The 27,338-nt window shown below is 47.7% G+C and overlaps 2 protein-coding genes across 3 annotated transcripts in view; one reads left to right on the top strand and one right to left on the bottom strand.

The window, feature by feature from the left end:
- Nucleotides 1–63: 63 nt before the first annotated feature.
- TTI1 (TELO2 interacting protein 1) lies at nt 64–15,459 on the bottom strand. The gene is made up of 7 exons (XM_030963063.1): nt 12,869–15,459; nt 12,183–12,380; nt 11,260–11,402; nt 10,309–10,449; nt 8,695–8,899; nt 7,949–8,036; nt 64–2,065 (listed from the first exon to the last, which is right to left on the bottom strand). The coding sequence occupies exons 1-7, from the start codon at nt 15,147–15,149 to the stop codon at nt 1,834–1,836; spliced, it is 3,288 nt and encodes a 1,095-aa protein (XP_030818923.1). The 5' UTR covers nt 15,150–15,459; the 3' UTR covers nt 64–1,833.
- The window catches only part of RPRD1B (regulation of nuclear pre-mRNA domain containing 1B), a 25,022-nt gene continuing 13,025 nt past the window's right edge, over nt 15,342–27,338 (top strand). The window contains exons 1-5 of one of the 2 annotated variants that reach the window (XM_030963065.1): nt 15,342–15,786; nt 17,235–17,364; nt 18,410–18,543; nt 24,468–24,580; nt 26,387–26,513. In XM_030963065.1, coding sequence (XP_030818925.1) covers nt 15,450–15,786; nt 17,235–17,364; nt 18,410–18,543; nt 24,468–24,580; nt 26,387–26,513 — 841 coding nt within the window. In that variant the 5' untranslated portion in view covers nt 15,342–15,449. The remainder of the gene's footprint in view (nt 15,787–17,234; nt 17,365–18,409; nt 18,544–24,467; nt 24,581–26,386; nt 26,514–27,338) is intronic. The other variant, XM_030963064.1, reaches the window with a different exon arrangement.

Raw genomic sequence — 27,338 nt, 5'->3', positions numbered from 1 at the left:
ACCCCAGAGCCCCCCACTCCCCCTCCCCGTTAATGCTCTTAACGAGGGGGGTTCGGGGGGGGGGTTTGGGACACAAACACGCGAATCTGGGCACTGATGGAACAATGCTGCCCTTGAATCCCGTGCCTGTCCTGCAGGATGGCAAGCCTTGGCATGGACAGGATGTGTCCTTGGAGTCCCCACCACAGCACAGCTGAGCAGAGAGAGACTGGATGTAGCATCTGCACCTAATGGATGAGTTTTGTCAAGTGCTACAACAACCCAGGAAACTGCACCAGCCCCGAGGGCGCTTGGAAAGCAAAGGCAGTATTTCAGCTGCCTGCCTGCCCTGTCAGAGCAGCTCTGAAGGCTCCTTTGTATAGAACCCAACCAGCGTTAAGCACTGAACAGATATTAAAAAAGAGTAAAGCTGACCTGCAGCCATGTTCTACTGGATAAAAAGCCACTGACTTGTGTTTTCCCTGGAGAGGCAAACAGGAGGAAAGCCAGAATAAAACCAGGGACACAAGGGAGATAACTTCAGCTGAGGGATGTGGCAGCAGAGGCACTGCCCTTGGGCCCACCAACAGAGACTTGTTTTGGATGTTCACCCAGGATCCCAACAGTGATGCACAAAGCCTGCTCCATGTAACAATCTATTTATTGCTTTGGGTTTTGTATTTCTGGGCTTGCTTCCAAATTTAGTCAAGATCTGCCCTTTTGCTTCACTTGCATAGAGGTTCCCCAAGTGTCAGGAGGGAGCCTGCTGCCAGGAGCTGCTCGGGTGGTGCTCAGGGACCCAGGAGCAGCTGAGCAAAGCTGTGCCTGTGGACAAGCTCTGCAGCAAGAGCCTGGTGATGTGGAAGCTGGAGATCAGGGGAGAGGCCCCACAGCAGGGGGAGTGAGCTGACCCCAAAGAGGAGTCATCCTCTGCTCCCTGTACCACGCTGTCCCTACTGTGACAAACCATGGCACTGCTGGGGTGCCACGGTGCTCACAGGCCCTGTCACCACTGGCACTGTCTGACCATGGACAGACACAGAGGCTGTACTGGGGCACAGGCAGGTGCTTCATCTACTTCTCCTTGGGGTGGGGGTTAAAAATGGCCTGAGAACCACGATCTGGCATGGGAGAAGTGGTAAATCCATCCCAGGTGTAAATCAGGACTGGCTGATTCTCTACAGAACCTCACAGAGAGAGAGACAGAGAACAGAGCACGTTTGGCCACCTCCATCTGCTCTCAGCAAAGTGCAGCTGTGAGGAGCAGCCCTGATGCCTCTGAGAGGACACACTGTTCTTGATAGTAACATAGGTGAGGAATTTATTGGAAATGCACTTTAACTTCTGAGATTAACTGCTTTTAAAGAGAACAGGTTTATAGTGCACCCCAAACAAGATTCTCTTCCTGGGAAGGGTAAAGGCCAGAAAAAGCTTTTGCTTTGAGTTGTCAGTCACTGTCCAGCTGAAAATGGGGAGGGATAATCACAGCTGTGAAGAGATCAGAGAGGTGTGGGGGATGCTAAAGGGGCACCCCCAAGGATCAAGGGTTAGGAAGTAATTTCTGGAAGATGACTCACTCATACTGAAGAATTTGGAACAGATGTGCCATTTTCTCTGCATATGGTGCTGGCCAGGCACAAGTCAGGATGAGTTGGGATCATGCACCCACCTCATCCTCAAACACCCCTTCAAAAAATAAACCCTCTGCCACAAGGACAGTGTCTCAGCCAGTGTCCCAGGCTGGGCAGCCCCTCCTCTGCCCCTGAACTATTTGGGTCCTCAGTGATGGTGTCTTCCCAGGTGAGCTCCATCCTGGTGGTTCCTCTTTCCCGTCCCAGCTGCTGTGTAGGTCTGTCAGGAAGGAGCTGCCTCCTGTGTGCTGGTGCTGGGAGCTGTGCCCTCCTGCTGCTGCAGCCTCTGGAGCAGGAGCAGCACGTTGTCCGTGAGCTCATTGCGCGGCCGCCCCATCCCGCCGAGCTTCACGGGCCGCAGGCTGGCGTGGGGGGGCTCGTAGGGAGAGCAGCACTCCTCACTCAGGAGCAGCCACGTGCTGTCAGGGTCCACCTGCATCAAGTGCAGGAAAACACTATGGAAAACAGAGGAAAGAAGAGTAAGGACAAAGCCTTGTGGTTGGCACCCAACGGGGTTATTAAGAGCTAAGGAAAGCTTTGATGCTGTTGGCAACCTCTGGCAGCTGCACAAATTCTGCTCTTTACAGAGGGCAGTGCAGTGGCCCCTGTGCCCAAGAAAGCAGCTCTGTGTCTCACAGCTACTGGCACGTGGGAGAAAAATATTTATGATACCACACAGTCACTTATGGATATCAAACAAGCAGCTGGTGCAGGACTGACCCAGGCTCGGTGCTGGCACTGTGTGAGCTGCTGCTGGCACAAGCACAAACCTGCCTGTCCCACGTGCTGGATAGATGACTGTGGGTGACTGCATGTGCTACGCATATCTGGGATCTTTTGGACAACAGCTCCTGCAGAGATCTTGGGAGAAGCTGTTTGTGTTGTTCACCACCCTCTCTAGTTTTTGGGGAGTGAGGGAGTTAACCCATCTGGGCTTCTCTGCCTTTCCAGAGGTGGCAAACCCAAGAGTATTTGGGGACAGCTGCCCAGGCTGGGCCCCAAGGGAAGCTCAGCTCTATTTGAGGGCTTTTTGCTCAAGTGAGATCTCCCACAATCCCAAGTCCTTATTAGCTGCCTCCAAATTTTTGCCACCTTTCACAGAGTAGGATTTTAAACCAAAACCAAACACAATCTTCATTAACAACAGAATGAAGGAAAAGAGGAATCACAACTTCCTCTGCAGATTTACTGCTGTGTTGATGGTTTTCACTTTGCATTTCCATACCTCAGTGAGATGGGATTTGCCTTTCCAGCATGCCCTTCACACAGGGCTCCAGCTGTGAGCTGCTGGGACACAGCTGCTGCTGAAGAGCAGGAAGCTCAAGGAGTGAAAGAGCAAATGCTGATTTGTGTGACCTACACCTATCCACCCCCTCCTGCCAGTTCTCCCTGCAGCAACCTTTGGGCTTAAGCTAGGTCTGTGTCAGGGTTTAATGCACACAAGGTGTACTAGGCTTAACTGGTATTAAACTCTCTGGCTGTGCCATGAACAAAATTAGACTGCAATTTGCAAGGCCTCTTCCTGAGTGGTGCTGAGTGCTCTGTGAGCACCACAGGCACACAGCACCCACCACACCTACAGTACAGTTTTCCAAGACCCCAGTAAAGCCCAGCCATGCATCTTCAGGTCTCTAGTTTTCAGTGAAATCATGGAGCTGTGAGAACAGCTGCCAGCTCAGGTAATGGGAAAAGAAATGAAGTAAGTCTGTCTCTGCTCCCCCAAGAAGAACAGGACTGAACTCTCTCTCTCTAAAAGCAAAGATCACTTGCTAAAAAAGCCACACAAAATCCAGATCTGATTGGTGTCCAAATTTCTCCTGGAAGAGCTTTCATCCCTAAAGTGAGGTTGCTTCCAATGTAAAGCAGGGAGAAATCCCTTTGAGAAGCTCTCCTCTGAAAAGGGAGTGCAGTGCCATGGGAAAGTGAAAGAGCACAGAAATGAGATGAAGGTAGGAGAGAGCTCCCTCTCCTTTTCACAATAACCCTGTGGATGTGACTTGTTACTCATGCACAGCCAAAGCTGTTGCTTTTGCCTCTCTGCCATGAACATGTCACCTGTCCCCCAGTGTAGGTCTCTGAACAGCAAGAGGGGAGATGTCACCACTGAAGCTGTTGGCAGTGTCCCCTCCCAAAGGTGCTGGCAGTGCCTATCTGCCTGCTCCAGAGGAACCAGTGGGAATGTGCTCCACAGTGATAGCTGGGCTTGGCAACAGCTGCCTCAGCAACACAACCTTTTTCTGTGGATTGGCCAGATGCAGGTGAGCTCACAGGACTCCTCACTCCCCTGGCTTTGCTCCTGCACCTCTGCTGACTGGAAGGGGAGGACTGGCCCACTCGGTGCCAGCCCAAGCAGGGGCTGGCAGGGGCAGGATATGGAGCTCTCCCTGCTGCCATCCTGGCTCCAGCTCTGCAGACACTGCCCTGCCCGTGCCCTCAGCCTGGCTATGAGAGCAGGAGCCCTCAGCTCTGTGTGCCAGCAAACACCAGCTCCCAGTGCTTCCACCCAGGTTTCAATGGGCAGCTGCAGAGATAATCCTTGCTCCTTATGGCTGGGATGGGAGCAGGCAAGGGCAACGAGTTGCTGTGAAGTGAACATGGGAAGAGGGGATGTTGTGCAGCAGGCTGCTGATCCCCAGCACACACACAGCTGTAGCTCTTGCACTCACAGCACAGACACTCTGCTCTCCAACCTCTTCCCAATCAGCTGCTCCAGGGAGAGCGACCCTGAGAGATTATCCAGACCCTGGAGCACTCACTGCCTCTGGTGCCCATAATGGTTTGAGGCTGTGATTATCCCTGATAGCCTGGAGTGCTCTGCAGCCTAAAGAACAACTTGACTTTTACATTTTCAAACTAACTCTGGGGTAGTTTCCAAGCAACCCGTTTCCATAGCAAAGAATCCTGGGGTTAATCCAAGTTTGTTTTCTGTTGTTGCCTTTTATTTTTTTTTTCTTAAATATCACTTTATTGAATTTTGCCTTGAGCAGGTGGCTGTTCTGGCATGCTTCAATCCAGCCTGGGAGTGACAGCTGACAATGAATACCCAACAAACCCCACAAGCAAACCAGAAGAGGTAAGCTGCATAATCAACTTTGGTATGAAAAAAGCTCCCCAAATACCTCATATTTGTCCCAAGTGTGCTAAACTTATTCTACTAGCATAGAGCAATTTGGCTATTCTACTGCCTTGTCTTTGCCCAAACTCCAAGCAAAGCCATGGGACAGTGAGCAGACTGGCAGAAGGACAAGGATTCCTGGCTTTCCATCCCTGCTGGATGTTTAACTGGATACAGCCCACTATAGGCTTTGGTAAGAACTGAGGAAATTATTTCAGCATCTTAGGGGGAAAAAAAAATATAATTTGTATCCAGACTGCTGACTGAAAGGTCATGGGCTGCAAACATTTAGTAGGAATTAAGTGTAAATTTCAAAACAATCACTTGAAACTGAAAGAACGGAAAACTACTTGTCAGTTTTGACAAGGGCCAGTGACAATTTCCTAATCTCTTTTCCTTCAAGGTTTTATTCCCTGAAGTGAAAAGCTTGTCAGGGATGATGCAACTGCACAAATTGACGAGAAGCTCAGATTTACATACTGTGACTTTCAGTTTCCACCATCTCCCCTGGCCTTGCTCCCAGAGGTGGGGCCCCACATGTTGCCCCTTGCTCAAGTCTTTCTGGGCACTTCCCCATCCTTGCAGGGGCTCATCTTCTTCAATTATGGCAAAGACATTTCTAGTGCTCCTTGCCATTCCCAAACTCTTCTTCAGTAGGTTTGGTCCCTTTGGTGATTTTGCATTTGGTTTTTGTTTGTTGTTTGGTTTTTTAAAAACCTTTGGATAATACTCTCCTGGAATACTCTCAGCAGTCATCTTCTAGTAAAACCTATTGTTATTGTCCCATTTTCTCTTCCTCAGATGTGCTGGAGTTCTTTTTTTCCCAGCATCTATTTTTGCCTGTTGAGTATTGCATGAAACTGCAGTTACAGAAATCACTTACTCCCACTGCTTCATCTAATAAAGCTACAGGGTCCCATAAATGGGATTAAGCAGACTCCTTGGGGCATGATAACATCCCTGGATGATAGCCAAACTCCCTTTTTCCTTCTTTTTTTTTTTTGTGTGGCTCAAGCACCTTGGCCAAAACTTCCTGCTCAGCCCTCTGCATGCTTACAGAATCCTCACATAGTCAGTGCATGATTTTTGGAACTACAGCTGACTTTGCAAGTCCTGACCTTGCTCTTGACAGGTCACAACCCATCAGTTGAATAAGAACCCTAAGAGCTGAGCAAAGGCCAGTTAGTATAAATCACCATGGCAAGCTGATTCCAAACATCCTTTTGCCTCCTATGATTTCTGCAGTGATAAAGCTGAGTTATGTGACGTACGCTGGCGCTCAGGCTGGGGCTAAGATTAGTTCTGGTCTATCTGTTTTTAGAAGCATTTAAAATGCAGAATTTCTCATGTATCAGGCTGATAACACTGCCCTTGCTTAGATGGAAAGGCCCTTATGTGTGACAGCCCGTGTCAGCTGGCAGGATTACTTTCAGGCACATGGAGAGCAAGAAGAGCCAGAACTTAAGAGGAATGTGGTGGTTCAGCAGCTGGAGAACAGAAATGGAAGGGTGGCTGAGAAGTGATTCTTATCCTGATACAGGAGCTGATTGTTATGGTCCAAACTCATTCTGACTTTTCCAGGCTGAAACCTCATATCAGGGAAATGCAGTTAAAAGTGAGTGTGATACAATGAACTCTGGTACATTCAGGCTTCAAGACCAGGGATCACACAGGGCTAAACTGAAAAAAATATAAACCCAAAAGAAACCTCCTTGCTCCATGCTGCCATGTCTGTAGTGTCAGGCACAGGCATGATGCATGCTTCAGTGCATACATGTGTCTGGTCAATGGAGTTAAACAGGAGACAGCAAGGGCTTCCAGGAGCAGCTTGGTTCACATATGTGATGTGTGGTGCATCAAAAGCATGGGGGGAGGAGCAAAACATATGGCATTTTCCCCTTAAAATATAATAAAAATAACACACAGGAGAAAAATGTTACTTGCCCTGAACTTTGCTGCCCTTTTGCTCTAACAAGTGAGCTCACTTCAGCATACAGCTTCCAACAGGGCTCATTTCATATTCCCCCTACCCCTGCTGTTGGGGGGAAATTGCACAGCTTCTCAAGCTGCTTGCTTAATGATTTAAAAGCTTCTGATTCCAAATATCTAGATAAACCCTGGTGTTCTGCTTTTCATCCAGCATTGCTTGCACAGACTGAGGCATTATTGCATTAAGGGGATGCACTCCCACAGCATAGAGCCCCTCTGCAGAACAAATGCTGCTGGAGCCTGCTGTGCTGCTGTGAAAGCCTCCAAGGTAAAAATAAACCTGCTCCCATCCGTGCAGAGATACAAACAAAGGAATGCTCCAGCTCGGGAGAGCTCTGCCTCTGAACTGCTGCCCAGCCACACAAAGCCCTTCACACCCTGCACCCCCGGGAGCCTGGGCTTTGTCAAAGGGAACGGATGGGCTGCACTTCCCTTTGCTTCCCTTTCCAGCAGCCTGCCCTGGAAATCCGAAACCGCAGAGCCTGCTGCTTTCCCCTCCCTTCGGGGGGGGCAGGGCTGGCCACACAGGAAGGGGGGCTGGCTGGTTTTCACCCCCATCCTTCGGTAGAGGGGCTTCCTGATTTATGTCCCATGTTCTGTACCTGGACTTCTTTTGTCTCCTGAAATCCCCAGCTTTGGTTCCAGGTGACAACATATGACAACAGTGATTTCTTATCCTGACAGCAGAACATGCTGAGCTGGATTTTGTACACCAAGCAGCAAAGTATGTCTGTCAACACTTCCTAGAGCTGGAGTGTGCTCACCTAAACTGTCTTTGCTCTTTTAGACTCTCCCAGCCTTCTCAAGAGCAACACTGGTGCCAAGACTGACAGCTTCCCAAACAAACTCTGGTCCACCTGGCAGAGCCTGGGCTGGAGCCCAGGGAAAATGGAAGGATAACAGAAGTAGATCCCCCAGCCTGCAGAAGGTATTAAGTGATAAAATACAAGGGAATGCCTGGCACATCCTCTTCCATAGTTGTCTTCCCTCTGCAGTTTGATGCCACCAGTGGGCCAAAAGCCTCGAGTACCTGGCTAGGAACAAGCAAGTAGCACATCTTCCCCTCTATCCCCAAATGCACCACAAGGTCACCTGTAATGTGACAAGCCCTGTTGTACAGGACTTGAACGTGCTGGAAGGTGGAACAGGGAAGGTGAAAAAGGAATGGGATCACCATGCTCCCTCTGTCCCTCCTGTTTGTACACTCAACACACCTGCATTTAAGAGACATTACCTCTGGGCAGCTTCTTGCAGTTTCACAGGTTGCTTGGCACTGAGGTAAATCAGGCAGGCATCTGCTACTTTATTCAGGTCACTCTCGCCTGCAGAAATGGAACAGGAAAGAAGGGTAGGAGGTGACCTCCTCAGCAGCTGCTGCCTAATGGAATCAGCTCCAAATTGGCAGCAGAGGCTTCAGAGCCTTTGAGCTGTCTGACCCACAGCTCTTCTGACCTTGCCTTTTAAGCATCTTGCTGCAAAGCCAGGAAAGCAATCAAGGGCACTGAGAGGAAAAGAGCAACTAGCCAGCAAACCTTCTCCCTCATCAAAGCCAGTTCCAGAAATTTCACTTGGGGAGAATTTCAGAGTTTCATTCAACAGAAGACTGTGATGTGCTGGATTTAAAGGGTCCCCCAGAGATAAGCCCACAATAGGACTAGTCAAGCTAGCCAGAAGTCTTATCTGGGCTCCAGTTTGTCCAGTAAGAACAAAGTGTGGCCCAACAGCAATGCAGGGACTCTGTTCTGCACCACAAGTGGGATGAGCAGTCACATTTTGCGTGTGGTGGGAACCTTCTCTCCCATTTGTCTCCTGGGGAGAAAAGCACCCAGCACCTCTTTACAGAGCTCCCAAAGAGAACAGATTCAGGCTAGAGAAGATCGGGAAATCAATTCTGGGCAGCAGGAGGAGAAGTAGCAAATTGAGAGGAGACAGTAAAGTCTGGCAGAGATCCACACAACCTGTGCTTCCTCTGCTACTCACCCATGTCCAGCTTCTCACAGAGAGAGCCCAGGCCCTGCAGCACAGCCAGCTGCAGCTTGAAGGCCAGTGTGTGGCTGTACACAGGCCCAGCTCTGGCACTCACTGGGGCCTGGCTGAGGAGGGAGCTGGTCAGCTTGGGCAGGACATCTTTGGAGAACCTCTGCCTCAGGAAGTCCCCACATGTTTGACCCAGGGTACACAGCACCTAAGAGAGACAACAGTTACAGGGGAGAGTGCACACACTGGCCTGGGAGGAGCTCAGTGATCCACACCAGCCTGGAGGGTTCAGACATTCACTCTCCTGGAGAACTGTTTTTGCAGGGGAGAGCACTGTGACCACACCTGCCCCAGTTTCCCCATAATGAGCAGAAGGTGAATGTTTGAGAGGCTGAGTGAGCTCTGCAGTGTCACCTGGCTGACCTCCTGGGCTGCCCTTCCCTCATTAGCACAGTAAAGGTAAGAGCAGCTCTGCATTCTTACTCAGAATTAGTGGAGGAGTCTCTGATGGAAAATCCCATTAAATATGATTATATCCTTAAATCTCTTTTGTAGTGCAGACAACCAATCCTTCCAAACACGTCAGCAAGCAGAAAGGCCAAGTGGCCACAGAAATGGGCACCCAGCACTACTGGTGTCTGCACAGGATCAAACTCAAACTGGGTAGAGAATGGCCCTAAATGCATGTAAAAACAAAGGGGGATCCATGTGGCCAGAACACTGATCTCTCTTTTGGAACTTCACTGAGCTCATGGTCTCAGTGTGCAGGACTGAGATGCTGGTTATGTTATGTTTGTTTTACACCGATATGACACTTCTGGTCCTGGAATTTAGGCAGGAAGACACTTTGGGGGGAATTCATACAGCAAAACCCAAGCTGGGTGCAAATTATAATGACGACTTGAACTTTTCAAGAGTTAATTAGTTTTTGTACAGCAATCTCTACCTCCTTTTAGGACAGGCAACAGGTATGGCTATTCTGAGACTGTAGTGCATGGCTTGTGGAATTTCAGGAATCAAAACTCTCTTTATTCACACTGAAGGATTCTAAAATGAATCTCACTCTGCCCAGCAGACAAATTCCTCTGCAATGCTGGGGCTGGCAACCTCTGGAAACATGCTTTACTGGCCAGCCTGTGAGTCAGGAGGAGAAAGGAGCCAGCTGTCAAGGTCAGGAGCTCTTTAACAATGTCATTATAGGGCCAAGTGTTTATTCAACCTCTCCCTTACCTTGCCAATGCCTCAATCATGAAATGTTCCCCTGTCTTCAATCTGAGACTTCCAAAGAGGATGCTGGGACTGTGTCTCCAGCAAGGCCAAGCTGCACTGCATGGTGCCCCAACATCTGCTGAGGCTGTAGAGCTGTTTTTCTCACCCCTGCAATAACCACCAACATTGCTGCTTCCCCCAGGAACAGCATCAAGGCTTTACCTGTGGACGAGCTGCAGTGAGAGTGGCACAAACCAACCCACAGCAGAGCACAGTGACCCCACGCTCCAAACCACATTTAAACATCACTGCAGGAGCTTGGTGCTCTCTCCTGAGCTGCAGCACTGCCTGAGCCCCCTCCTGAGCCCAAGCCCCAGCTGGAAATGCTGCTGGCAGTCACTGCCATACCTTGAAGGCTCTGAGCACTGCCAGAGGGTCGTCGTTAATCAGCCGGGTGACGAGAACTGGCCAGACACGGTGAGCCATGGGAAGCAGATGGTTTCCATGAGGATGCAGCATGGTTACACAGAGCTCCAGCACGTCCAGGACCTGGGCAGGAGGGGAGGGAACAGACTCTGAGTGCTGCAGTGCCAGGCATTCAGGTGGATCCCAGCATCACAGCAGCAAGCTGGGAGGAGGGGTTGAACTGCAAAGGGTGCGGTTTTACCGCAGCAGGAACGGGGACAAGTGAACAGTGCTAGAAATCAGGCCTGCCTGGAAAGGGACAAGCACTGCAGTGACACAACCTGTGCTGGGTACAGAGCTGGGCTGGGAGCAGGGCAGGATTCCTGCCCCGATCCCACTTGGACTCCACTGCGGCTGCGGCAGCAGGATCACCTGGCAGAGCTGGGGCTGCTGGGATGAGAATCTAGGTTATGCCTCATTTTTCTGTCTCACTTTGCACTTTAAAAGGAGGCCACCTTCAAAGGGTTTTCATAATTAGAAAAAAGCCAGGCTTTTAGCCCTGCTTATCATCACCCCAGCTACTTCAAAAACATTCATCAGCCTGTGCACTGCAGCCTGAGGAAGGGGGATGGGAGGCACAGATGGGAGAAAGATGCTTCTGTTTCCTCCAAAGGACAAAGCACAAGACTTAACTGTCATGAGCATCAAGGCAAAGTGTCCAATACAAAGCCACCCTTAAGATTCTGTTCGGCCTGGCTGCCATTCCTAATCCAGAGCACTCCCAAAAAACTATCTCCCTTTCTCTTGCCAGGCTTGGAGGATCTGTCCTGCTGGAGCATATGGCAGCACAAACCTGGGGATGGCAGGGAGCCCAACGTGCATGGCACACACGCTGACGAGCTACCAGCCCCTTCATGGGCACCATCTGTCCCCTCAGAGCCAGCGATTACCGACCTTCAGCCGCACTCGGAGGCTCCCGTCAGACAGCAAGTGGATGCACCTCTCCATCACATCCTTGGCCAGCTGAGCGTGGCTTGGCATTGGAGCCTCTCCTTCTGGGTCAGAGTTGGGCTCTGGCTTAGCGAGGGGAACCTCATCTGGAAGACAAAACCATTACTGAAGCCATGAAAATGACTTGGGAGCTCTGGGAAATCACAGTCACAGGTCACAGATCACCCACCTACAACGACTCTGCAAATTCCTGAGTAAGGCCTTTGGCATTTTTTAATGTGCTTAGATATAGTTAAGCCTATGAGTTCTGTGAGGTAGTGTCAGGTTCAGTTACGAGTGTGGGGCCAGGGAACATTCGCTTTCTTTACGGGACAATGCAGCTGGTCTGACATTTGCAGTCTCTTCTCACCATGGACTTATTTCCCATTGATTTTTATTAAAAATGAAAAGCCTGGGTATTTAAAGATGAAGTATTTAAAGGTCAGGATTGCAGCACAGTCCAGTGAAGACTAAAAAGTTTCCTATATAAATGTCTGCAGTGCCCGCCACGGCCAAGTGAGAAGGGAGCAGTGGCATCATTAGCCAGGAGAAAACAGTACAGAGATTCCCAAAGGAACATGAGGAAACCACATAGGATCCTGGAAAGAGGAAACTTCAGGTCCTGAACCCAAATGAACTGTTACAAGGGAAGAAAAAACACACTGTGCTTGTGTTTCAGAGCTAGAGAAGCCTTGATCTGCAAACATTTGGCTCCCCTACTCAAAGAGAACAAAGTGAGAACACCCAACAGCACTTTACACGAAGCAAGGCCAGCCCAAAGAAGACCTGAGACTGTCAGCCTGGTCCCAAGGGCCCCATGTGACAAAAGGACATCTCAGAGGTCACAGTCTCTCTGCAAGCTGACCATGCTCCTCTCCAGCACTGACCTGCCTCCTCCTCCTCCTCCAGGTCAGGAAGATCCCCCTCTGCGATCTGCTTCTGGCAGATGTAGTCAAGGAAGAATCTTTCCACTTCTTGACTTGTCAATGTCACCTCCTGCTGTCCCTGGGACTGAGCCCTGCTCTGGCCCTTGTCAGTCTGCCTTTGCTGGTGCCCCTCAGCGCTGGGCATTCCAAACCACTGCACTGCAAAAAAGGAACTGACATGTCACTGGGCAACCATGATCCCCTCCTGCAAGTCAGCAAGGTGCCATGGATTCCATGAGAGATGAGATGGTTCTCACACCTCATGGGATTGCACCTGACTCAGGCATCTGCTGTCACATTCCAGTCACCTCCTTGATAGTATGGGAAAGTTAAAAAGGAATACATGGTAAAAGCAAAAAGAAATACATGCCATGTGCTCCTACAGAATGTTCATGGGAGCAGTGAACCCATCCTTTCTCAGCCACTAAAGGCCATGTTCCTGTGAAAGGCTACAGTCCAGGCAAACTGGAGAGGGAAAGCTACTGGTGATCATTGCTTGAGCACTGCCCCAGCAAGCAAAGCACAGTGGCCATCACACTGCAATGCCTTGGCTACCTGGAACCTCCCATGGCAAGTGGAAAGGCCCAAGACAAGTACCCTTAGTGACAGCAAGGCTGAATTACACAAAGAAAACATTGCTTTAGTACCTAGAGCAGTCATGACTGAGTGGAGGACCCTGAGGAAGGTGGAAGCCTGGCTATTGTAAGTCTGATCTAGTGCAGACAGGACATCTTGGATTACATCTTCTATCAGTGGCAGCAAGCTGGCATCTGAATGCCTCAGCATCGTGTCCAGGACCTGGGATGCACGTGGCTGACAGGCCAGCTGGCGCAGATTCAGGGAAATCCCGTTCACCAGATAGTCAGAGTTCTCATTGATCAAATACCGCACTGAGTCGTAACCACAGGCCTCACATATGTCTGCCAGGGTCCCCAGTGCTGTCTCACTGATGAGCAGAGTCCTGTCACCAGCCTTCTCCAGCACAGGGTAGAGAGCTGACAGCAGCAGCAGCCGGAACTCCTTCCCGAGGACAGCAGCAAAGCAGCCAACGCCCTCCAGCTGGATGCAGATCTGCCAGATGTTGCTATTCATGGTGCGGATTGTGACTGGGGGCTCTGGGGACAGATGGAGAATGCTGCTGGATGCACCCCCTGCATGGACAGCGAGTCCCAGGTGCTGCACCGACTGCTCAGGGCTGCTTTCCTCTGTGTCAATGCTAGTCACCAAATACCAGTTTGCCTGGTCCATGTACTCATCCAGAATGGATGTTATGGACCTTTTGAGATCATCCACGCTCAGTGGAACTTCCCTCTCCTGCAGGAAATCCACTCCCACCCCGGCAGCTCCCATGACCAGCTCGTTGAGGATCATGGCTGCCTGCTTTCGGTACAGGCCAGACTCACTGTACAGCCCCATGAAGTGATCCACAAGCAGGTAGAGGTTCCCATAGTAGCCAAGAACACGACACACTTGCTGAAGGAGCTGGAAAACCTTCTCCTCTGTGAAGAAGCGGAAATATTTCTTCTGGCACCTGCCCTTCTGCACACCCTGCTGCAAGGGGCCCGGTGGCCCAGGGTGCCGGGCCTCCACTATCTTCACATCTGTCACATCCAGCTCCAGAACCTGCACCAGCGCCTTGGACAGGCGCTGCAGGTGGGACACGGAGTTGAGGACAATGTTAATCTTGGGGCCCAGCAGCTTCAGGTAGCCCAGCAATAAGCTCAGCGTGGAAACCTTGCCCATGTCATCCTGAGAGTTCATCAGGCGGGGAAGGGCTGTGGCAAGGGAATGGAGGTTCTCAGAGAGGACATCAGCAAGAGCCCTGCTCTGTGCCACAATCCTCTGCTCTGCAATCCCTTGCAGAACTTTGTTACACCTGCTCTGGACTTCGCTGTTTTCATCATTAACCAGCCCAACCAAGGCCTTTAAGAGGTGACTGAATGAGTCCACCAGTGACTGACTGCAGTTCCTCAGTAAGTGGTGGACCAGCTCCACCAGCTCCTGTCTCACCTTCCAGTGGGGGTGACCTGAAGAAGATTCAACCACCTTATGCAAGAGAAGAGAGAGTTTTTCAGCAGTACTTTTCGTCCAGTCAAGTCCTCTGTGGATCATTAGCTCTGATATTCTGCTGTGCTCCACTAGCAGCTTTTCCTTACTCTTTGGGATTCTGGCTAGCTGTTTGTCAGCCATGACCAAGCCAACAATCAAATAAAAGAGTCTGATGGCAGAAACAGTGGTTTTGTGACCTTGTTTGATGTCTCCAGCAATAACTCGAGACAGTGTAATAGAAATCCCAGGCAGAAAAGAAGCAAACAAATCCCCACATCGCTGTGCCTCGTCTTCATCCAGGTGTCGGTGCTCCTGGCAGTCACACTGCAGAAGCAGGACCTGCAAGCACTCCAAAGCAGAGATCTTGATTTGCTTTGCTTTTTCTTGTTCTGCAAGTGTCAGAAGCAAAGACACAGCAAATCCTAGGAGCGGAAGGGTGGAAGGTTGGTACAGAGACAAGATAACATCCCCATAAGCCGAATGCATCAGGGTGTGGAGTGCCTGGATCACAGCCAGCTTCAGCTCCTCGGACAGCGGGGCGGTTTTGCCCGAGCTGGGAGGGGGAGCGAGGCAGGTACAGAGCTCAGAGAAGAGCTCCTGCAGCAGCTCCTGCTTCTTCACGCACGTCGCGGCAAGCACGGAGGAGATGCACTGCACCAGGCTCTGCACCAGCCGCTCCTGCGTGGGCCCCGGCAGCCGCAGGGCGAAGCGCAGCGGGAACAGCACGTACTCCTGCAGCTCCTGCAGGGCCGCGCCGCTCACCCCGGCCAGGTGCGCCTGCAGCAGCCGCACGTTCTCCACCGTCTGCACCCGCGTCAGCTGCACGCAGACGGGGCGCAGCGCCCCGAACGCCGCCTGCGGGGTGTCGAACACGGCCATGCCGCGGGCCGGCGGCCGCGGGCCCTGCCCGATGCCGGGGGGTCCCACCCGGGCCCGGGGCCGCGCTGGGGCCAGGCCGGGCAGCCCTGAGGGTGCCGGAAGTGACGCAGCAGCCCCAGCACCACAAAGCTCCCGTGAAGTGGGGCGGGCGCTGTGAGAAAAGTCTCGGATGCCCACAAGGCGCCTGCGCCAGAGACGTGACACTGAACTAACGGGGCTATCGGCGCCACAGAGCTCCCGCGGGCCTGGGCCGGCGCTGTGAGAAAAATCGCGAGTGCTCGCAGTGCGCAGGCGCCGAGGATGGTTGCGCATGCGCTGAGCCCGCCCGCCGTGCGGCCCGGCTCCCTCCGGCGCTCCGTACGATGCCGCCCCTCGCCCCGCGGCGGGGTCAGGGCGCGGGCGGCCATCTTGTGGCGGCGGCCCCGGCGGGTTGTTGTCGGTGAGGCCGCGCCGCGCCCCCCTCGCGGGCGGAGCAGCCCCGGCCCCATGTCCTCCTTCTCGGAGTCGGCGCTGGAGAAGAAGCTGTCGGAGCTAAGCAACTCCCAGCAGAGCGTGCAGACGCTCTCGCTGTGGCTCATCCACCACCGCAAGCACGCGGGGCCCATCGTCGCCGTGTGGCACCGGGAGCTCCGCAAAGGTGCGCGGGGGGTTTGTCCGGCGGGGGCCGCTCTGGCAGCCCTTGCCTCGAGGTAACGGAGCTGCCGCTGAGCGCGGCCGGTTCCTCCTGGCGGAGCTCCCCGGGCCGGCCCCTGGAGAATCTGGTGTCCCGGGAGTTCGTGGGAGCCTGGCCGCTGTTTGGCTGCTGTGTTGTTGTTTGCTAAACTCTGGGGGGAACACCACGTGTGAGGGGAGTATCCGCTGATACCGGCGGCGGATTTGGGGAGGCAGAGGACGGAGGCGCAGCCAAGCGTGGGTTGAGAGGGAGGGGATGCTGAGCTCTGGGCGGGTGTAAAACAAGAGATGTACGGATTACGTTCCCCTGACTGTACTCCGGCAGACTTGGAAGTGCTGTGGCTGTTTGGCTCCGTTTTTGAATTTTGGGTTTGGATTCATACAGCTCACCCGTTACAGAGTTAGTGAAAGGAGATAAGCAGAGAAAAAGCAGTTGTGGGAGTCTGTAAAACTCTTTGGTGCTATCAGCCAGAAACATTTTGTGCGTGTTTTCCTTGCAGATTAACAAAAGGTGATTTCCCAGATGGCTTCATCCTGAAGTCAAGGGAGACTGCCAGTGCCCAGTGGAAGGTGTTCCTGCCGGTGGCAGGGGGTAGGAACGAGATGATCTTTAAGGTCCCTTCCAACCCAGACCATTCTGGGATTGGATGTCCTGTCCCAGGTGCAGCCAGTGTCACCATTCCCCTGCAGCACCAGCACTGTGAGCCCCTTGGAGCAGCCGGGCTGTCTTCTATGTGATTGCTGCTTTTTTGCTATTTGTAGTTTATTAATGAGTTTTTGAAGATCTGCCTTTGCCCTGTTGTGGAAATGAGCCCCTTTGTTTTCTGCCTTCTGTGTTGTTTTTGTTGGGGGAACAGTGAAACTCACTAATTCTCGCCATATTGATATAGAAACTGGTGGTGTCAAAATAGGAAAATTTAAGGTATATTGAAGAAATGTGATGTTAGGAGCATTGTTTGGAAAACTTTAGAGTCTCCACAGTAGCTTCTTCCTGCAGTTTCACTCATTCTAAGTTACTCTGTTTTATTAGAGTATTTTTCCTGAAGTAAATTAATAAAAAAATAAACTAATTGGGTTATTAGTTCGCTGATGGGTTAGAGCAGCTTTTTAAAATTGTGTTTAAAATGTATTGGTTTTTCAGAGTTGAGGTGTCACTGTGCACAAAAAGCATTAAAGCTCTTGTTTGTCTTATGAATTAATTAGAAAAGAGCAGAAGTGAGGACATTGAGAACTACTTGACTTGAAAGCCCCTGGTTTCCTTTGGTAAAAAGGAAATGTTTTAAACTTTGCTTTTAGCCTGCAAAGCTATAAACAACTTTGAAAGCCCTGTTAATGATTCTAGGTGAAAGAAATGAGAAATAAACTCTCCTTTTGTTTTTTTTCCTTTTTTTTCTTTTTTTCCCCCTTTCTCAGCAAAATCAAGTAGGAAACTTACTTTCCTATATTTAGCAAACGATGTCATCCAGAACAGTAAGAGGAAAGGCCCTGAATTTACCAGGGAATTTGAATCTGTTCTCGTGGATGCATTTTCTCACGTTGCCAGGTATGTTGCTGTATTTCTTCAGCTTTCTTCTCTAGGGATTTGCATTCTTGTTATTCAAAGCTTAATTCAATTGAGTTTTATTGGTTTTTTAGATCTAGGGTATGCTTGTACCTTCTCTATAGTAGAGATTGGATCCTGGCTGCTTTGTGGTTGGGCACTGTTTAGTGTAAATGGGTAACCGTGTGTGTGGACCAGTCCTTCACAGCTTTACATGTTTGTGAAGCTCCTATGGACTTTATTTCAATTGTTACTTAAAGATCTGGCAGATCTGTTTATGAGCAGTGGAACTGAGCAGTTGGGTGTGTTTGTTAAAGCCACATAATGAATGGCTCTGCCCCATTGTCAAAAGACTTTAAAAGAGCTGATGTTTTGGGTCACTGGGTTCTCACCAGCCTCCTGGGTTGAGCAGTTTCTTTGTGTGTTACCTGATCAGTAATATCCTTGCTGGAGGAAGGAAGAATTTCATAGTTAAAAGGGAAGAAGTGATGCAGCCACCACCTTACCAAAAATGCACTGTTGTTTATTTGAGATTGTGTCTAAATGGCATAATGAGTCCTGTTACCTCAGCTAAACACCATTAATGCTCTGGGTATTTGTCTGTTCTGGAGGGCTGTCTGACTGTCAGAGCACGCTCTGAGTGCATTTAAGTGCCTAATGATCCAATCAACCTGCTTTTAATTGGGATGTTATTGGCTGAAACAGCTGTTTAAAGTTAATACTCAGAGTTGTAAACTTGTCAGCTTCAGGGTTTTTTATAAACTCTTATTGCAAATTCTGAATAATAGCAAGTTTCTTCTTTCACAACTTTTCTGCCCTTACTTTGAGATGGGAATGGTGGGAGACTTCCAGGCAATCTTTAGGTCAAATAAAGGGGAAAATTTGCCACAAGTGCATTTTGCACAGTTTGTCTCAGACAACATGAGCAAGATTCTCTCCAAATGTTCACATATTGCAATGGGTGCAGCTGCCAGTTTGGAAGATGCTCTCTAAAAACATAAGGAGTGTTGATCAGCTGAAGTGTAATGATTTCCCAATCTTTGAACAGAGAAGCAGACGAGGGCTGCAAGAAGCCCTTGGAACGATTGCTGAACATCTGGCAGGAGAGGAGTGTGTATGGCAGCGAGTTCATCCAGCAGCTCAAACTGTCTATGGAAGACTCCAACAGCCCCCAAACAAAAGGTAAATGCATATTGTTTGTCATGTGTGTTTTGTTTTTAAATTGGTGCATGTTTCACTGCAATTACTGTGAGGAGTTGAGCTGGAGCTGGTTGTGGAGATTCTTCAGGACTGTGTTGAGAAGTGTGATTTTCATTAAACCCTCAGTTCTGGTTTGCAGGTATACTGTCTTGGGGCTGGCAGTGAGCTTAACTGGGTGTGATGTCTGGTGCTGCTTGTGCAGATTCAGTGCTCCAGGGCTGCCTTTTGGGGTGAAAGCAAGTCAGTCATGCAGGGAACTGTTGTGTCCACCTCAAGTGTTCCACTCTGCATCTCTGAGACTGCTCAGCTGGGTTATTAGAGTGTCTTATTCAATACTGTTAGTGCTTTCATTCTCATATTAATTGTTTTGTTTTCCATAGTTACTGTATTTTATTATGATGCAGCAAGGAGTTTTGAATAATTGAAGTCTGGAATATATGCCCCAGAAGCTTGTCTGGTCTCTTATTTTCTTACACCAGCTGATGTCATTTGGAGAAAACTCTAACTTTGCATAATTTAATGTCATTAGGACATCACAGGTATAACCTTACTACTGCATGAGATCTGTGAGAAACTGAGCATAAGCTTGTGTTTACTGTGCTTTGATTTACTGCTTTGGCAGATCTTGCCTCTTCTGTAGCACTTGGAGATGTTTCACTGGTAGTGCTCCAGTGGAAAGAGGGGAGCAGTGGGATGCCTCAACTATGGAAGGTGAGGGTCATTAAAAATCAAGAGTGTTCTGGTTAAAGGAATATTTGTCCACCTTACAGCTGAAGGAAGTGGATGCTCCATTCCTGGAAGTGTTCAAGTCCAGGTTGTATGGGGCCCTGAGCAAGCTGGTCTTGTGGCAGGTGTTCCTGCCTGTGGCAGGGGAGTTGGAATGAGGTGGCCTTTAAGGTCCCTTCCCTTAAGCCATTCTATGATTCTATGAAGTGTGTCTTCAAATGAGCTGGAGTGACATTGCTGCTCTATGGGCAATAGAAAAAAATGACCAGAGTTCTGATGATGTGAGAGAGTTGGCTTGGTCATTAGTAAAAGGCTCTTACACCATTCTTAGGTGGTGAAAACAAGGTCTGATTGAGTTGGTATTTAATGTAGAATTAATATGAAGATATGAGCCTAAATGAGATCTGTATGTGAAGACATCTCTGGCTGTAGCTTTGTGCTTTTTCACACAGTGCTTTGGGCAGAACTGCTGGACAGATGCTCTAGCAGCTCACACCAGTGCCCTTGCACCTGCCCCTGATTGAGTTATACCCTTTGGATGATGACTTTTGCAGTTTTTTCCCCAAATGTTGTGAGCCAACTGCCCTGACTAAAGGGGTTATCCCATTTCTATGGAGACAGAGGGAGTTTGTGCTCTGGGAGGGTGAAGGTGAACAGTCTCTGCATGAACTGGCTCATGTTGGGGTTCCTTTTGTCTGGGTGCAGTGAATGAGGCACCTGTGTGTTATCAAAGGCCAGAATTTACACTCCTGATAACCCTGACCTGATTAACTGAGGGTTTGAAACTTTAGTTTAGTGTACCTGGGTAGGTGTTTCGCAAGTGTTTAACATTGAATCTGAAGGCATTGATAATTGATACCATGTGTTATTTCCTGGTCATTTGGCAACCAGCTGTCCCTCAGTGTCCTTTCCCTTTGGCTGATGGTATCAACCACTTCTGCTACTGTTGTCTTTTCAACTTAAAAATATTTGTACAAAATTGAACTTCCTAAGAGTAACAGATCTTTGTCTGTGGGAAGCAGAGTGGAGGAATATAAACCCTTGAAGGACTGCTGTGTGCACAGCTTCACTTGGCAAGAAACTTCATTTTTGGCCTGGGTAATTAGAGATATTAATGTAGTATCTTTTATTTGAAACAAGGTTTGGGCCTTTACGTGAGTGTGAATGTTACTGCCTTGTCAATGCATGTCAAAGAGAAACTTGAAGGATTCAGCAGAGTTATCCTGTGGGTTTTTTCCTTGCTTTGACTGGCATGTGTGCAGATTAGCTTCTTGATGGTAAGAGCTAGTTTCACCTGGGGGCTTTGAGTTTCTGGTGAGTTGCAGAAGGCTTTTTTGTGGTTACTGTATTCCATTTTCAAACAGGTGAACATAAGCAAGATTGAGATTAAGGTGTCCTGGTTTACAGATAGAAAAATTGTTGTAAATGTGGAAAACCATAATCCAGTGCTCCTCCAAAGCCATTCTGGCTTGCTGGGTTTGTGGATGCCCAAGGTAGACACAGCTGAGAAATAGGCAATGTTAGTGTCTGTAGATTGGTGCAAGCTGTGCTGTTAAAATGTTGGAGCTCCTTAAGGGCATCTGGTGCTGTTGATAACACCTGGTGCTTGTGATTACAACTAATCTTTTCTTCAGCCTGAGGGATGGCAACAGGTCAGTGCAGGTAGTTTTCTGTTATTTTTCATACTGCAGTGTCTTAAACTGATTTGGTGGGTGCTTCTCTCTGAGAAGATGACTCTGCTTGTCTTGAGAGCACCACTTAAAGTTGTGTGACTTCCCAAAGTGCAATGGAGTCCTGTATCAGTGAGGAAATACATCTTCAATGCTCATCAGTCAGTGTTTCAGTGCTACAGTTTGTTTCCTGTTTTGTCAGTAGCAAGGCCTTGGGTAATGCACAGCAATTCAGTTGTCTGGGCATGCTGAGCTCCTGCTGTGGAGCAGAGCTGGTTTCCCTTCAGAGAGACAGAGGGGTAAGACAACCAGCCCTTTCTAGGCACTGTATTCCCTGGTTTGACTGCTCAGTGATGCAGCTGACTACCAGATTTTAGTCTTTCGGAGTCCTTAAGGAGATATGCATATGCATGGAAATGAGCTTTTGAATATTGATACATTGTTTTATCTCTAAATGTATTCATTAAGCTTGCATTTGCTTTCTCATTAATCTCATTTTTATTAGAATGTTTCTTTTCACAAGCAATAGGGAAGAGAAAACCCCCCATTTCTCTCAAAGATTGGAAAAAGTAGGTCTTAAAGGTTTGATGTGAAACCCTTCAGGCAATACAACCGATATAGCTGATGTGTTTTCTTTTTGTTGTCTTTGTAACAAGCAGTTGAAGAAGGTCCTTGAATGTGCTGTGATGTAGGAGTGTGTCACTCTTAACACAGAACTGAGATGCTCCCCGACTGCTTTCATTGTGTTTATGTTGCAAATTCTGGCACAGAAAGTCAGACTTGTATTAAAATATGGAGAAGAACAGAGAGGAGAGCAGGCAGGGAGGCTTCTGAGGGTAGCTGAAATGAAGCCACCTGGACACAGAACTAGGTATGGTTTTGGAGCAACTCAGGAGAGGCTGCCAGCAAATATATATTGTAATGAGAGTTTCAGCAGCCACAAGTAATCTAGCCCCAAAGAGAGAAGGGTTTGGAATGGTTGGAGGGGATGCTGGCTCATTAGAAGCCTGTTTACCTCTGAACAGGCATCAAGAACTGAGAACAAAAAAGTAAGCACCTGAGCTGGGAAGATCGCTCAAGTGTCCAGCTGACAGGAAAAGCTCACAGTTGTCTGCAAGGCCTTGGACACTGTAACCTTCCTCAAGCCAGCTGAGATGGTTCCTAGCATAAAAGTTGATGCAGAAATGCTTTTGCTGGTGTCTATGGACTCTGCAACAGCAAGGTAGCAACAGCCTGGAGTCTCACTGCACAGCTGTGAGGAGAGGAATTTGTCTGTTGTTTTGGAGAAGTGGAGAGTGCTTTTCCCTTTGGAGGCTTTTTGGGAGTAGTTCAATTTCTGTGAAGAGCACAGCAAAGCAGGAGAGCTGACTTCATTGGGGCTTCTCTGGCTTCTTTGTGTCCATGTCAAGGTGGGCTCTTGATTTTAATGGAAGAAGCTGTCTGTATTCTACAAGGATATCTTGATTGTTTTGGGTATGTATTACATTCTGATCAGTTCTGGATGTTCTCAGTGCTTGTTTCCCCCTTCTCTGGCTGGATTTGACACGCTTTTCTGCTAGTATAGACTGTGATGGTGAAATTACCCCTGGCTGGCAGATTTTGTAAGTTACCCAGGCAGGGTGTATCTGTGCTGTGCTTCTGTTCTCTTTCAGGGATCCTTTTGCTCCATATGCTCCTGGGTTAGGAAATAAGCAAAGGGTTTTTTTCCTATTTTGTTGAAATTGAGATAGAGTTTCTAGAATTCTCCAGTGACTTTTGCTTAGGTTTGCAGGTGCTCAGCATCACCGATTTCAGAGTGCTTGCAGTCAGACTCACGTGGCCTTGTTCAGATAGAATATTCAATGAATTCTGAATCCTCTGTGTCAGAGTGGTGAGCAAGTGTAATGCTGTGTCTTGTGGTAGACCAGTTGGCAACACAGCAGGAATAACTCTTCAGCAATTTGAATCCCAGCTCTCAATTTAATTTCACTTGTGTGATCGCTGTGGTCATGCATTCTTCTGTTGTTGGCTCAGGTTTATCCTCTGTTGGTTAATTATTTTATGATAAGTACACACAAGTGATAAATACTGATGACCTCCTGTGTTGGGCTGGGTAATTTTAAATGCTCTCTTTGCCCACTTTCTCATCTGCTCATCTCCTGTTCAACCCAACTCGTGTTTCTCACAGACCTCAGTGGGCAGCAGCTGTTTTCCTTGTTGATCTGGTGCATCACTGGCTTGTCAGTCAGATTTTCAAGCACTCATACATCAGTTGGATACATGCAATAATTGGCTGTCCTTTTTCTAGCCTAGGTAGCTTTGTTCTATCAAACATTAACACTTCCTTTGGTTTAGGGTAACTTTTGAGTGCTGCTTTGCCTTCCATTGAGTGAGTCTGTCCTCTGACAGATGTGTTTCTGTCTGTCTTGGGAAGTTGTTCAGCTCTTTCCCCAACGAGCAGGATGTAACAGCTCCTTGATTTCTCTCCGTTAGAATGAAGTTTTTTCATATGTCTCACCTGACAAGGCAGGCAAAACTCTGCATTTAAGGACAGACCTTTCTGTTTGGTTCCCCATTAGAATGGGACAGTCTGGTTTTGTTTTAAATTGAGTGATCTTGGTTTTGGTTTTTCCTGTGAATCAAAGTATATACGGATTATCTTGGCAAGACTGGATTCCATTGAATAGATGTTCTTAAGACTGTCCAAAGATTTCTTACAAATTACCCCATATCTTATTATCTTTGGTGGCAAGTCTGAAAAATGATCCACCTTCTTTTGAAGGTTCTGTGGCTGGATCAAAGGCTTCATTAAGACTTCTGACTCATTTAAATAAACTGTCTCTTCCCTTTCAAGCTAATGTTTGCCGTGCTGAGGTTCATTTAACTAGTCATGTCTTGCTTTATGACATCCCTGTTTCTGAAGTGTTGCAGGTTACCTGCTTGGAGATTAGTTCATGCTTTGGTGTTGCTGCTGTCACATCTTGGAGTTGTAGTTAAACAGAACTGTCCTGAAGCCCTTATTTTGATGAAAGAGTGGAAGGTTGAATAATGAGCAATTACTGTGTTGGTTGTAGGACCACAGGGAGCATATAATTAATGCAGAAAGATAACTTGAAATTCTTCTGTCCTTGTGTACCTTCACATCAGCACTTCATTTCTACTGGTAGAAATCCTCACCTGTATACTCAGTGTTAACCAGAGCATCTGAGGGTTGAAGTCTGTAATTTATTGTCAAATAGCACATTTATTTGTCTTTCCTACTTTCATTGTGAGAGGCACAAACACATATGAAGTGCACACTGCTCGTGTATCCTCAGGCTGGCATGTACAGAGATACATGGAAGGCAGAAATCAATCTTTTATTACTGTTTTGCATTTGAGTGTTTGGAATATGATTCCAACATTAAAGTCCAGCTGTGGTCATCCCCTAGAGGGCTTAATCATCAGAGCATCCATCTGGTGTAATTCTTTGAAGTAGAGATAGTTAAGGTGGGCAGATCTGGCATCCAAATGAGTTGTTTCTGTCTTCAGTTGCAGAGGAGAAGAAATCTTTAAAGCGAACTTTCCAGCAAATACAAGAGGAGGAAGATGATGATTACCCTGGGAGCTACTCACCCCCAGACCCCAGCGCTGGGCCACTGCTGGTATGTGGAATGGGTTGAGCCTGGGAGGAGCTCTGGAAGCCATAGCGCTACCTCCCCTGTGTCACAACCACCTCCCCTGTGTCACAGCCACAAGGTGGAGCTGACAACAAGTGAAATGGGTTTAGTGGAGATGCAGTTTGGGGTTGAGAAGTCCATGTAAAATGCAACAGATTCCTTTTCCCTACTGCAGTTATGTGTCACTTCTGAGCAATTCCCGGTAGTCTAACCCAAGGTCTGAGTAGTGCTGCCAGGAAAGAATCCCAAAGGACTGCTAGAAGAACAGGCCATATTTTAAATTCTTCTCAAAATCAATGTGTAGCTTCTAAAACCTAAAGCTGTGAACAGTTAATACACAATTTTCCTTCATAGGCTGTATCTTTCTGTAAGTTATAATACAGCATAGCATTTGTTGTATTTGTATGGAGCTGGTAGGAAAACGAGCACTGAAGACTTTAGAGGCTCCGTGTTACTGGTGTGGAAATATTTGGAATGAAATAAAAAATCATTGCGGCCGTTTGAGGCTACAGATTGAACATATGTTAACCCAGAGCCTATTTGAAGGGGATAAAAAATTACACCATCCATCTGGTAAACTGTAAACATTGAAAAATAAAAATAAATAACAGTTGTCAAGGAAATAAGTGAAAATTTTGTTGTTGTTTTTACCTCCAGATGCCTTGTAGCTTATAGTTTCTCTTGATTATAAACATCGTCACTGTTGGAAATCATTTGCAGTTTGCAAGGAAGTAGTAAATGTTAGGTAATGGACCTCTTTGTTTTTCAGATTAAGAAAATATTTATTTTAAATTTGTTAGTGTTTTCATTAGCTTTCAAACTATTGAACTGTAGTTTAAAAATCAGTGCTTGTGTTTATGGTCCTAGCGTTCTGTTTCAAAAACCTGCCCTACTTCAGAATTTTTTAAACAAAAAAGCAACACTTTGTTCTTCCTGTTCAGGGAGTTTCTCTGTTTAATTTTTTTTTGAGCCAGGAGGAAATACAATGTGTCAGGGATGGTCCTCCTAGAGCTCTCCTCATCCATGTCCTTTTAAAGTTTGGATGCATCTTGGGTGAATTAATTCAAACTGACACGTCTTTCCTCAGTGCACTAAAGCCAGCTGAGAGATGAGCTGAGGGCACACCGAGGAGCCCATTTGAGTTGCAGAAAGCTGTATGCTTGCAGGAAGCTGGGTGAGGACAGCCATGGCTTTGCAAAATCAGGAGATTGCAGAGTTTGATTTATGGGAGGAGCTTTTGTCATCATTGGAGTTTATAGTCAGTACCAAGTTACAGAATTCTAAACCTTGTCATGATGGAAATTTAGTATAGTTTTGTTTGGGCTGATGGAAATTTGGTGTTGGGTGTTTTTGCTCTGTCAGAATGCAGCTTTAGAACAGAACAAAAAGGTGCCTGTACACTCCAGGGAGGCAGAGAGTCTGTCAGGGATGTTTGGGTGGAAGATTCAGTTCCAGCTTGGGGCAGCACACAGGGCTGGTGGTTCTCTCAAACTGGTGTGGTCATGTCCTTCACAGCTATGTCTTAAATGATCACTTTTCTTAATTGGATTGAGAAGTTTCCCACTGCAGGGCCTTGAAAAGGATGGCCCTGCTGTAATTATGCAGGAGGAGCTAAACACCGGGATAGTGTAAACTCAATGAATACTCCTTGTGTTAGGTTTAAAAATTACTTGAAGAAAATATTCCTCAAATGGTACCTTTCAGAGGTGGGTGAGCTCCTCTGCAGTGACCACATCCCTGGGAAGTGGATGTCGTTAAGGTTACCTGGTTTTACTGTTGGCTCACTTGTAGACCGAGGATTTGATCAAAGCCCTACAAGACCTGGAAAATGCAGCATCAGGAGATGCAACAGTGCGGCAAAAAATTGCTTCCCTGCCTCAGGAAGTTCAAGATGTTTCATTACTGGAGAAAATTACAGGTATGAGACTGGAAGATGAATGAACATGGGTCTAAAGAATAACTTAGAAATCAAAGTGTGGGTTTTTTTTTTTTAATAATCACAATGTATGGTGGAGTGAATTCCTGCTTTTGTGTCCTTGCTTTGTAGTTCTGGGGTAATTAACAGATAGCAATCCTATGACTAACACTGAAGATTAAACTTACATAGCTGCTTCCTTTTTTTGGCTTGGACTGAGGCTTTTGTACTTTGAGAACATCATCAGCATTTTGCAAGAATATAAAGGAAATCGAGCCAGAGTTCTCAAGTGGATGTGTTTGCTCTTAAACACCTCAGCTGTTAAGATATCTTGAAGTTTTATCAGTGTGATGAATATACACATAGTCCTTGATTGATATATTTTCAAGTTCTACCAGACTGCTGAGTACGCACATAGTCCTTGATTGCTATGGAAAAGGCAAATTGCTACCCCCGTTAATCTGTCAGTCTTTGTTTAAATTAACTGCTGCAATTGCATTTGAAAAGTAATTTTAATAGAAGCATTTAGAGGTTGAACTGATTTGACTCTTGTTCCTGGAGGTGGTTTTAATTTAGAACTCATTATGAATTATCACTTATTTGACCATTCATAATATATTCTTACAGTGCCCAACTGGACTGTGTGTAATTCTTAGATTTGTGTCAATACATTTGAAATCGCTCCTATATAACAGGAATTAACAAGTGCACACTGTGTTTAAATGTAGAAACCACCTGATTTGTTTACATGAAGGTACTTCTAACATTTTAATTAACCTGTTCATAGAGGCTTACTATTCATAGATTTATCTCCCTGCTTTCACTGAC

The sequence above is a fragment of the Camarhynchus parvulus genome, chromosome 20 (assembly GCF_901933205.1).
Source record: "Camarhynchus parvulus chromosome 20, STF_HiC, whole genome shotgun sequence".
In the NCBI taxonomy this organism is placed as follows: Eukaryota; Metazoa; Chordata; class Aves; order Passeriformes; family Thraupidae; genus Camarhynchus; species Camarhynchus parvulus.
This window is presented reverse-complemented; position numbering and strand designations above follow the sequence as displayed.